Source organism: Trachinotus anak, unplaced genomic scaffold, assembly GCF_046630095.1.
Source record: "Trachinotus anak isolate AG129_WGS33_773 ecotype Australia unplaced genomic scaffold, CSIRO_AGI_Tana_v1 ptg000023l, whole genome shotgun sequence".
NCBI classification, from domain to species: domain Eukaryota; kingdom Metazoa; phylum Chordata; class Actinopteri; order Carangiformes; family Carangidae; genus Trachinotus; species Trachinotus anak.
Window position 1 is genome coordinate 4,296,647 of NW_027273874.1, and position 12,115 is coordinate 4,308,761.

The 12,115-nt window shown below is 39.0% G+C and overlaps 1 protein-coding gene across 1 annotated transcript in view; it reads right to left on the reverse strand.

Annotated features, from left to right (window-relative positions):
* LOC139606626 (basement membrane-specific heparan sulfate proteoglycan core protein-like) overlaps nucleotides 1–12,115 on the reverse strand; it is a 372,062-nt gene that overhangs the window by 129,728 nt on the left and 230,219 nt on the right. Inside the window, exons 14-15 of the mRNA XM_071458887.1 lie at nucleotides 4,520–4,792; nucleotides 4,135–4,410 (exon numbers count right to left, since the gene is read on the reverse strand). Coding sequence (XP_071314988.1) covers nucleotides 4,135–4,410; nucleotides 4,520–4,792 — 549 coding nt within the window. The remainder of the gene's footprint in view (nucleotides 1–4,134; nucleotides 4,411–4,519; nucleotides 4,793–12,115) is intronic.

Sequence of the window (12,115 nt, forward strand, 5' to 3'; positions counted from 1 at the left end):
GATGAGCCTGTAGCTGAATGAACAGTCTGGGTGACTCTAGAATGATTTTGTTTTAATGTCATGTTTCATGGGCTGCTGACACAGGAGAGTGTGTCAGCCTGTCAACAGGCACATGCATTATTATTGTTTTTGACAGTGATGTTGGAGAAGGGGCGGCACGGTGGTGCAGTGGTTAGTGCTGTTGCCTCACAGCAAGAAGGTTCTGGGTTTGAACTCCAGGCCTGGGGCCTTTCTGTGTCTGTGTGGGTTCCCTCCGATACTCCCACAGTCCAAAGACGTGCACATTAGGTTGATTGGTGACTCTAAATTGCTCGTAGCTGTGAATGTGAGTGTGAATGGTTGTTTGTGTCTATATGTCAGTCCTGTGACAGGCTGGCGTCCTGTCCAGGGTGCACCCCTGCTGTCAGAGAAGGACTGTCTTGCATTCATCAGTTAAAACTTGAAAGTTCAAAAGTCTCTCTTTATGTCATAATACATCTGGATATGTGTTTTCCATCACCTGCGCTCAGCTTTTTAAATCTATTTTTAAAATTTCTTCGCAGACTAACATTTCTCCATGTTCTTTTTTCTTACCTTTGCCTTCGTCGAGGAAACAGCATCAATAACATTCATCATTTCAGAGCTGACATTTTCTACAAGATCACTGATGACTGAGACTCAAACAATGAAAACCTTCCTCACTGAATCATTGTCACCTTCCAGTGTTTAATGGGGCCTGTGGGCTGAAAACTGGTGAAATGGATGAAAGATATTTGCAGTTTCATGTTACACCGCGGTGAGGTCATGTTGGGTTTTTTTGTCCTGTCTCCATGTCTTGTCTTGTCATTTCCTGTTTTATTTTGAAAGAGTAACTCTCCTCTCATTTCAGGTCACTTGCCCTCCCTCGTGTGTCTTGGTTTGATTGTTTGATTGTTTCCACCTGTCCCCTGTTACCATGTGTTTAAGAGTCTGCGTCTCCCCTTGTCTGTTGCCAGTGTGTCGTTTATGTCGACGTCTGTATACGACCTATCTAGCCTTCCACAGCCTCGAATCTAATCGGTACCTTGTTCCTTTTGGTTTTATTTCTAGTTCCTCGTTGAGTGATTTTTTTTTTTTTTTATTGATCTCATAGTTTTGTCCCTCCAGTTTTCAGGAGTGTTTTTTGTTTGCTCGAGCTTGATTTAGAAATAAAGATTTTTTTTGTGAAACTTTCCTGCACCTGCGTCCAGAGTCCTTGCCTGGTTGTGACATTTCACATGTAGCCTGCTGCTACAGTCGCCTCAGAAGCCTCAGGAGTCTAAGAAGAAGTGAAGTCGTTTGCAGTCGGTGATTTTCAACCTGAACAACATTATTCCTTTGTAGGCAGAGCTGTGTGCTGTCAACTGATGACATAAAACAAGTGGTTTGGCTTGAGGTGGAGTCTGGAGTAAGGTCCACTACATTATTTCATACATATGGAGACATTTCTGGCTGCTGACATTAAAATCACAGCTTTTCTTCTTTTGTGCTGTTTCCTGTTCTTCTTGAAGAAAAAGTAACATGGCTGTATTCAGGTGCAGGTCTGATCTTACAAACATCTTCAAATGTCTCTGAGCTGCACTCACAGTTCAAACTGCAGCATGAAGACAGAAGAAAAGCTACAGAGACCAGCAGTGACTCAATAAGGAGCTGAGGTCATTGCTGCTGATTGTGACTGTAGACTGTGTATTGTGACACATGGTGGCAGTGCTGTGTGTAACAAAACAACATACTGGAAGTAGACAGGACAACGAGGAAGCAGCAAGAGCAGCACAGGAGACACAGATTGATGGATGACAGAATATCACTCACTCAAATACAGTGTGCTGCAACCACAATAAAGATGAAGAAGAAGAGCTCACTGTTGGTCTACATCTTACTGTGAATAAATAATAAAGAAATAACTAATAAAAATAAATCCTGCTATTGTTAGCTTGTTAGCAGGAGGTATCATGACCTGCACCATTACTTAGTCATTTCTGAGCTCCATCTCTGGCCTTTCTCACCTGAATTCAGATGTGGACTATTAAAGGTGCACTAGTCAACGTTTGTAACAGAAAATGTGGAACCAGCTCCCAGTGTGGGTTCAGGAGGCAGACCCCCTCTCTACCTTTAAGATCAGGCTTAAAACTGTCCTCTTTGATAAAGCTTATAGTTAGGGCTGTCTCAGGTATGTCCTGAACCATCCCTTAGTTACGCTGCTAGAGAGCTAGACTGCTGGGGGATTTCCATGATGCATTGGGAATCCTGTTCAGTCCCACTGCTGCTACCAGGGAGCAGCTCATAGCTGTAGGAGGTGTGTGATACATCAGGAACAGCCTTATACCAGGAGAACCTCCATCCTGCAGATGGATGTTCAACCTCACACTTCAGAGTCACTGAGGCTCCAGGACTCAGCCATGATGGAGACACAGTGAGGACAGGCCGGGGTTTATCTGTTGGAAAGTCATTTTCTCAGGATCAAAACATGTGATGACGTCTGGTCTCTGGACATGGAATCATTTTTCTCTTAGAACATTATCAACAAATATATAATATGAACAAACATTAAGATACAATCTGATTATATACTAACAAAAACATTTGAACTTGTTAACATCTTCAGTTTAAATGATAATGATCTGACTTACTGTCATACACTGTCAGGTTGACTGCAGCACTCCACTCTGTTGTATTATGTCGAGCACTTTTCATCCTGCCCCTACACCTGTACTCTCCACTGTGGGACGATGAAGCAGAACTAATCCTGTATTCATGTTGATTTGAAGGTTTCAATGAGCTGGTAGTTTCCCATTCATACGTCCACTCAGTGTCTCCTCCCTGGATCTCACAGCTGACACTGATCCTCTCTCCTCTGTAGATCTCAGTCCAGTCGGGCTGCAGAGTCACAACAGCCCTGTTTGGGCCTGTTCATGGTCAAGAATTTATAATAAGAACATAAAAACACCAAAAAGTTCAGTTATTAAAATATACTGTTTTTCCATCCATCTTTATGATGCATAATGAATATACAATAGATTTATTCTACATTGTGTGTTTATTTCCAAACTCACCAATGGTGTCAATCCTAACTTCCTGACTCTTCTCTGTGGAGTAAACTGGGTCTCCTCTTCCTCCTCTGCAGCTGTAGACTCCTCCCTGTGAGACACTGATTTGTCCAGTTGTGTGGAAATCAGCATCATGTGTGTTCAGAGGTTCAGAGAGTTTATTGTCTCTGTACCAGTCGTATTTCCAACCAGATGATGGGTCCACAGAGCAGGTCAGTGTCACTCTGCCCCCTGCTGGTATTGTTCGTTTGTCAGCACTCAACTGAGCCTTTGGTTGAGCTGCCATTGAGTTTAAAGATAGAAATAAGTAACAAATAATAAAGAATAAAGTGAGTACTAAATGAATTTGAACTGCAAATAAACTGCAAATAATTATATCTTAGCGAATTTCTCATATTATCTAGAAGACAATTCAAAAAGACTTTATAAACACAGTGTTAAATTTGTGTGTACATTTTTGTGTATTTAGTTTCTTATATTTAATATTTAATTCATTATCCTCACATCCTTGAATAATACAGTTTACAGTTGTATGCAGTGACAAACAAGATAAAAGAAGCAAATTATTGTTTCCCTTAATGAAATGATTTGACATAATCATCCTTGAATTTCTACATGGTCAAGGTAGGATAAAACTTCAATGATCCTCAGCGGTGCAATTAGGTGTTTATATTATATATAAATAAGATTGTGTATAATTTTTAATGAATTATTATTTTTTGTATAATATTGCAGTGCAGACAACTTTAAAATGTAAAAAGACATGACATTACACATGAGCTACAGTATTTGCTAATAATGACTCATCTTGTTGTGTGGTAAGATGTTTTTACACTGGGGAAGTTGTGTTATTAGACAAAATCAGTGAACTGTGGACTTCTTAATGGGGGTGGTTTAGCAGTCATTCTCTGTGGTTTCATTTCATCTATAGGAGGAAATCTCTATATTACACACCACAAGTTCTCTACAATAACAATCACTGTCTCTGTTCTTCCCTGCAGATCTTCAGAGTGATATTTTTCCAGAAGCTGCAGTGACTACCACCGTTTGTCCCTCATGTAGATGAAAGCATAACAAATATATGACTTACGTGATATTGTTACTTTGAGGCCTTTACTCCACTCTGTCGAAGAATACGGGTCCCTTCTGTGTCTACCCCTACACATGTAGCCCTCACCGTGGGACTCAGAAGCTCTGGTACTCCAGTAATCATCATTTGTCCGATGTGTGGTTGACCAGGATGTTCTCCATTCATACTCCCACTCAGCGTCTCCGCCTCCCTGGATCTCACACCTGACAGTGATCGTCTCACCACTGAAAATGTGAGGCCAGCTGGTCTGCAGAGTCACACTGACCTTATTGGAAACTGTTCACAGCAGAAATATAAAATCAACAAAGAAAACGACAGAGCTTTAAAGCAGTAATGAGGAATTCATGTCATTTTACTTTACTACAAATAAAACCATTAAACTCACAAGTTATCTGAATTGTGACCTCATCACTTGCATGAGTGTAGAAGACTGGATTTCCTCTCCCTCCTCTGCACCAGTAAGTGCCTCCTTGTGAGATACTCATCACTCTGTTTTCATCACCATCTCTCACAGGCAGAGTTTCATCAGAGCCTGGAGTTCGTCTGGACCAGTGATATGTCCAACCAGCAGAGCCGGCCACAGAGCAGGTCAGTGTAACACGGCCTCCTACTGGTATGTTTGTTGGGCCTGATAGCAGTGTGGCCTTAGGTGCTTCTCCTGTTGTAAGAAACATGTGAATGCTGTGAATGATTCAAATGGGAATGGCTTCAAAATGACATAAGATGAAATGTTCTCAGCACAATGTTACAGCAACCTTCAAGTCAGCTTCATTTTATTTATAGAGCCAAAATTACAAATAAAATGACACCCACTGTTGTTAGACCACTTCCACATCTGTCCTGATTTTGGTTTCCAAAGGAAAACACCTCCATAATTTTGTAGTGACGGACACAAATAAACACGTAAGACTCCTGATGTGGAGAGCTCTGTCGTGTTACTTCTACTTACTTTTGCCTTGTTTTATTCTATCTGTAATAATTTCAGGGTTTTCTAAAATGTTTAAAGTACATGATTACAAATACATTTAGATTTATACTGTTTATATCAACACAATTGGGGCAATCATATGAACAGGGCTCATCAATAAGTGCTAATATTCATGGTAAACTTTCTCATGGTGATAAAACATCGACTTACCAGATACAGTCAAAGAGACGATGTTACTGGTTTTCACATCATATGAGAGCTTGTGGCGAAGAAGGCACTGGTATTCACCACTGTAGCCTGTCCAGAGACGTGGTCATGTGTAGAGTTTATAGACATTATATGGAACAAATGGCCAATTATCCTTGGTGAGTGTGTATTCCCAGTGAGTTTTTTCTCCTTCCTTCGTGTCACATATGAAGGTCACAGACTCTCCAGGAAAAAAAGTGGACTGGTCGGGCTGAAGGGTCAGCACAGCATCTATAACACAACACAAACATTCATACAACACTACACAGTAAGTAGCAGAAAATAACAGCTATTCTACTCACAGCCTACTGTGATCTGTGTGGATACATAGATTGAAAAGATGAATTCATGACAAAAGAGAAGAAAAAGAAATAGAACATGTTTAAAGTAAAGCAGTGGGTGAATATTCATCTTAAGTGAAAACACTGATAAAGAAAAGTAATGAATACTGTGAAATTACCTTCAGCGTGTCCATAGTAGGGGAGTGTGCACAGCACTAAAGGACATTATCAGAAAAACAGAAGTGATTAATGTACAATAACCATAACAAACAACTGGGGTTTCATCAATGGCAGCTATAGTTGGGTAATATTAATGTTGTAGCAAATCACTGCTAAAAAAAAAAAGAAACAACAAAGATCCTTCTTACAAAACAATCATGATGATACCAAGTCTGCTCTGTTCAAACTTCCAGGGAAACCTGTGGTCGTCCCTTCTTCTCACTTCACCACAACCTTTTCCTTGATCCGTGTCAATACTCACAGAAGAGCCCGAGCACACAGGGTGAGGTCTGTCCCATCCTCACATCCAGCGCTGTCACTCTGAGATTCTCCTCTGCTGCGTCAAGAGAGAGCTTGAAACGGCAGCAGGACTGAGGAGATACAGAAGTTACATTTCATCTAAATGTTGCTCCGGACGCTTCTTCCAACTTCTTCTTCTTCTTCTGAGTTAAACTTGTCTGTGCTTCCTTCCCTTTTACACAAAGCTGACACAACCAGACCAGATCTGAGCACAGTTATACTTTCACGTGTTCACACTTCTCCTGTTACTGTCACGTAGCATTTGACCACCAGCAGCAGCTCGCAGCTTTCAACCCTCTCAAAACTGTGTATGGTCTGTCCACTAGTTTTATGAAGAAGCCCTGTTTATGTTTGATGTCTTGACTTTTTAACTCTCAAATGTGCAAGAAGAAATTATAAGATGAAGATGTGATGGCTGGAATCATAGAACAGCAATTATGGAAATGGAAACATTTTGTGTGTATCTTGTACAGTAATACGCTTTTGATGAATCAAATTTTAACTGGATGGAGACAAGCATTTCCATTTCCTTCCTGTCGTACTGTACACTGCTGTGGCCTCGCAAAGTATTTGTAATGCTACTGTAAAATTAGAAAATGTATAAAATGAACATGTTCTTCTTGAATTTATAAATGTCCTCCCTATCTGCAGCACACAGGTTTAAAGGAAGAGATTATCAATGCAGTACAGCAAGTGTTGGTAATCCACAGTCCTCAGCCAACAGTGAAACTTTTACCTGAAAATAACTTCATTCTTCAGCTGAAATCATAAAGTTACATTTTCAGTTACTCCACCACAGACTCTCTCCACTTTACGGTGAAGCTCTGGTCACAACTGTGGTCACAACTTCACCTTCAGGAAGTGAATGTGTGAGAGAAACAGAAATAGTCTCATGCACAGCAGCGAGTGTGAGAAGAGCTGAAGTTAAATAACATCATAAGAATTGTTCATGAACTGTCCAGATGATGTGTTCAAACTGCACTGTCCAGTGCTGTGGTCGATATATATTTCATTTGAAATACACCTAAAAACCACCACAGGAACCTGTTTTAGCTTTTCAGAAAGACTGATGAAATAAACCCTGCAGGAGAAGTAAAATGTATTATTACTTGATACTGAAAGAGGGTGGGAGCACCTTGCTGCTTTTCCTTTCTTCATTTCATGTTACATATTGCAAATTGTAACAACATTTCTGAAAAAATACTGAGAAAACTATTCAGTCATCTTGGTGTTATTTTATTGATAACAGCTGGATTACACTCAGATGATGTCAAACATACAGAACACTGCATCTGTGATGTCTGGACAGCAATGATACATACAGCAGCTGCTTAAATACTGCAAAAACTGAGTACACGTGAATGTGTTGTTGTTTAAAACATTGTCACTGCTTCTTCTTTGGCAGCAAGATGTGTCCGTGTCTTTATTGGTCTGAAAAAAAAGCTAAAAAACCCAGATATAAATGAGCGATAAAGCATCATATCCTTTAGATAAAAGATCAAAATACATCTTGACTGTTTTCACAGCTACATTTTACAAGCATGGACCATCATATGAAATTTGAGATTCCTTTGTTTTTGCTTCATGGTGGTACAACAAATGGGGAAAACTGTAAAAGAAACCATCTCATGTTGTTTTCCCGTTGTGTTATCAAGATCATTTGACAACTACACTAATGACAACACAAGCCAAAGATTTCATCTACTTCTGTTTGCTGCTGAAATCTAACATCTACCATCTAGCACCATAAAAATAACTGTAAAGCTGCACAATAACCTGGGTACTGGAGCTGGAACATAATGCATCAAACTGTTAATTGTTGCTCTCTTTGTAACAGCCTGTATTCAAAGTATCCTACTAAAGTTTTACAAATAAATGACAAAAAAACTATAAAAAAAATTTAAAAGAACAACATCATGCATAAATGTGAAATGTGACTACACCTCAGTAGTCTTGTGCTTTGGGCTAAAACAGAAGATTAAATCCATTCTTTTACATCATCTATTAACAAAGTAACGGTACAAAATCGAGAGCATGTCTGATCTTTGGAAAGCAGAGGTGCCCACAATGGTTTCAGAAAATGCTGTCAACCATGAATCAGTTTTGTTGATACAGCTCTCTTCACAAACCTGGAAGAAAACAGCAAGAAGAAAAAAGACAAGATGTAAAGCTGAGTTATAACTTATCAATCAACACTATATTCAAATGACTTGGCAGCATTTTTACCAAAAGCTGTTCCTGGGTTTTTCACTTCAGAATAAACTGAGTCATCAGTTGCTGCAGGAGTTGATTTTCCTATAAATGGAGAGATGATTAAATCAAGACAGCTGCCAAAGATACAGGCACTGAACTGAGGTGGATTGTCAGGGTTAATGTGTCCACTGAGTAAAATGACAGTATTCTGCCCCTAGTGCTCAAACTAGCTACATTACAGAGTATTAAAGCTTTTACAGACTTTACTGATATAATGTAAATGTAAGTAATTACAAACAGCACCTACATTACAAATACTGAACAAATAGCATTTCACTGTGTCCAAGACAATAGTGCACTTAACTAACCTTTCTTCTTCTTGGCTTTTTCTTTGGTGTTGATGTTCACCTGGGCATACATGGGACTATTGTCTGAAACAGAAGCCACATCTCTATAATACACAGCTGATGGATGAATGGATGGATTTTTTGAACTGTCTCATCTTGTTTGAATGTTTGGGAAAAGATTATGAAAGATAGACACATTTTAATTATCTCTGATTGCACCACCTCATGTTTGGAAGACAAAAAGGAGAAGGTGGAGGAGGAATTTCCACAAACAAGCTGCAGTATTTCATAATCTGCAGCACCATGACCAGAGAGTACAAATATAAGAGAAAAACTTATCAGTTTTATGTCATATCTGTGAGATGGAAAGATACTGGAAACTACTGACACACAACATACAACAACAATCACCTACTGTATATGAAACAATACAAACTATGAGCATGACTGTACCTGCAGGTCTTGTCTTTATATCAGAGTAAACAGAGGTCTCTGCTGGTTCACGATGTTTGTCTGTTAAGATGAATTTATAAAAGAGGAAAAAAAAAAATTTTAGGCACTGCAGGTCAAAAACTTTTTTTATCTTTTACATTACAAGCATTTGGAGTACTAACGCTTCTTTCCAACGTTTTTAAGTTCAATAGAAGAATATGTCACATCCTGACGTTCACCTGCAGGTGAAATAAACATATTTTTGAGTGACAGGGTTTCATGTCAAACACTTGTAACCAGTTCCTGAAATCATCCTGCTGTTGCATTTGTAAGTGCTCCATGTTAATCAAAAGGTGCAAACTGTACCGTTTTCTGCATCTTCAGCCTCAAGACTAATATCACCTACAGGAACAAAGCAAGCAAAGGTCAGATTAATCATTTTACTTCCATTACACTGAAAAATATGACAACTTTAACAAAAATCAGTTGGTATTTTTATTTTTTTTTGGATGTGTGGATAAGTCACAACCACATCTACAAGATATTTTCATCACACAGACCCATAATGGTGTCATCATGTTTGTATTATTACAATAGAACAGAAGAACAATGATATTTGTGGATTCTGTCTGTCTCGTAGTTTAGCTTCAGTTCAGGTAGAATCAGTGTAAAATACTCTGTGCATGTGAATAACTAAAGAGTAAGTAGAGTGTTTAATATCAGAGGAAACATGCCTCACCCATGGACTGTCTGCAGCGATACAACAGGAGCAGGAGAACAATGAGTACGATTCCACAAACCAGCCCAACGATCGGCCACACAGGAAATGAAGAGCTTTCAGGTCTCGGCACAGCTACTGTAACATTATTTAAATGTTAGTAAAAGTATTCAGAAACTTGAAAAAATACAAAAATATCCAACATATACAGAACATACACATAAATATACACTGTCAACACAGTTCACAAAACCAAAAAAGCCTAAAATATTTGAATCCCACTCACCTTTAACTGACATCCAACTCTGTGGTGACACTTCTCCTGAGGACTGACACTTGTAGAAACCTTCATCTGACTTTGACACTGCAGAGATATTCAGCTCCGTCCTGGTATCACTTTGGATCAGTTTGTCATTATGGTAGAAAAACACACTGGAAAGATTTTTTTCTGTCCTGAATCTGCAGCCAAGAGTAACAGACTCTCCCTCAGTCACAGGACGGACGGGGCTCACCAGGATAACACCATCATGATAATCATCTGTAAAACAGTCAGAATGTGAAGCTTCAGTCAGAGATCAGCTGCTGCAGACCTTTACAACCAGCTGACATGTAATGATGAGAATAGATTACACATCTGTTTTTATTCTGATGCAGTTCTGATTTATTTTACAGGATCATCATAAGACCTGACATTTGATCTCGTTCTCTTACAACCTGCTGGATGTGTCTCACAGATCACTGTTGCCAAATAAACAACAGCTTTTTACATTGATCTATAAATTACACAGTACTTGTTTTCTTCATCTCCCCTGTGAACATACAACAACGACACTAAACCAAACCCTCGTCATGATTCGGGGCAACATGTGACTGTTTTCTCTTTGGAAACAGAATAAGAGAAAAGCTGAGACTGTGATGATGATGATGTGATGTTTAGTTGCTGCCACAGGTGAGAAGTCAATATAAAGTTCATTGACCATCAATAAACGAGATTTTTTGTAATTATCACTAAAATAACTGCATCTGTAAAAACAGTAAAACTGTATTAAATCCCAACTTTTACAAGAGGAGGAGAAATGATTTTTTATTTCTGATGCTTCATTACTGCCTCATTTGACCAGAACCCAACTTCATCTTATTACTTTGCAGAGGACTTGTGATGTTGTTTGATGCCATTTTTTCATGTGATAATCGAGAGAAAAACAATTTACAGATACAAATCTTGAGCGTTTATTGTGATTTGTTACAGAAACATTATTTGACAAAGTATTTTGGAAGGAAAAGATATTTACTGGGGCCAAAGTTTGGATGCAATTTGAGGATGAAGTAAGTGAAGTGAAACCTGCCACCAAGATTATTATGCTGCTAAATTGTGAAGAAGACTGACTGAACACTGACATTTCATTTTCTTTTAATATGAAACTATTGATGTTAAATCTACAGAACATAGAGGAAGTTATTTTGTCTGTTTGGTCACAGACAGTTACTGAACAGACCATGTAGCAGAGTCATGGATCAAACTCTCAGAAAGTCTCTGTATATGTCAACAACTCAGTTCTAAGATATGATGAATTAAATCACATGAGACGTTGAAAATACTTCAAATACCAGAAAAAATGAAACACAAAGAAAATGTAATAAAACGTACCATGTAGAGTGATGTTGACTGTGTTGCTGAACTCTCCTGATCCAGACTCACACCAGTACACTGCATCACTACGCTGTGATGAGAACATGTAACATCTGGATCCAGTCATTCTCCTCCAGTCAGAACAGGACAGGGAGTCACCCTCAGGAAACCTCCTCACTCTCCACTCAGTAGAGTTTCCCTCACAGCTCAGTGAGATATCCTCAGAGATGAAGTGCTGCACTCTGTCAGGACTCACTGTGAGAGACGCTGATGGATGAACATCTGGAAAACAACACATAGAAAAGAGTCAAACCAGACAGAGATATTAAAATGAAAGAGATCTCAGTGTAAATGTTCCTGTGTTGATCTTTGGTTTGTTGAGGATTAAAAACATCAGTAGCAGCAACACTGGAACAAGACGCAGTGTTTTGGTGAAACTATGAGAGTTTGGAACAAACAGAGCAAATGGAGACACAGCAGAGAAATGAATTATGCTGCTGATGGATGTTTTTCTACTGTCTACTTTTACCTTTCAAACACACAGAGGTGTTTATTTCATATTAAAAGATGCTTCTTGTCTCTGTACTAAAGTCTTTTCCTCTTATTTGTCTTGTTTGAGTCGTCTCAGCTTCACAGCTGTTTGTTTCTCTGGTCTGTGCACCTGTCTCACCACTGAGTGAAGACTGC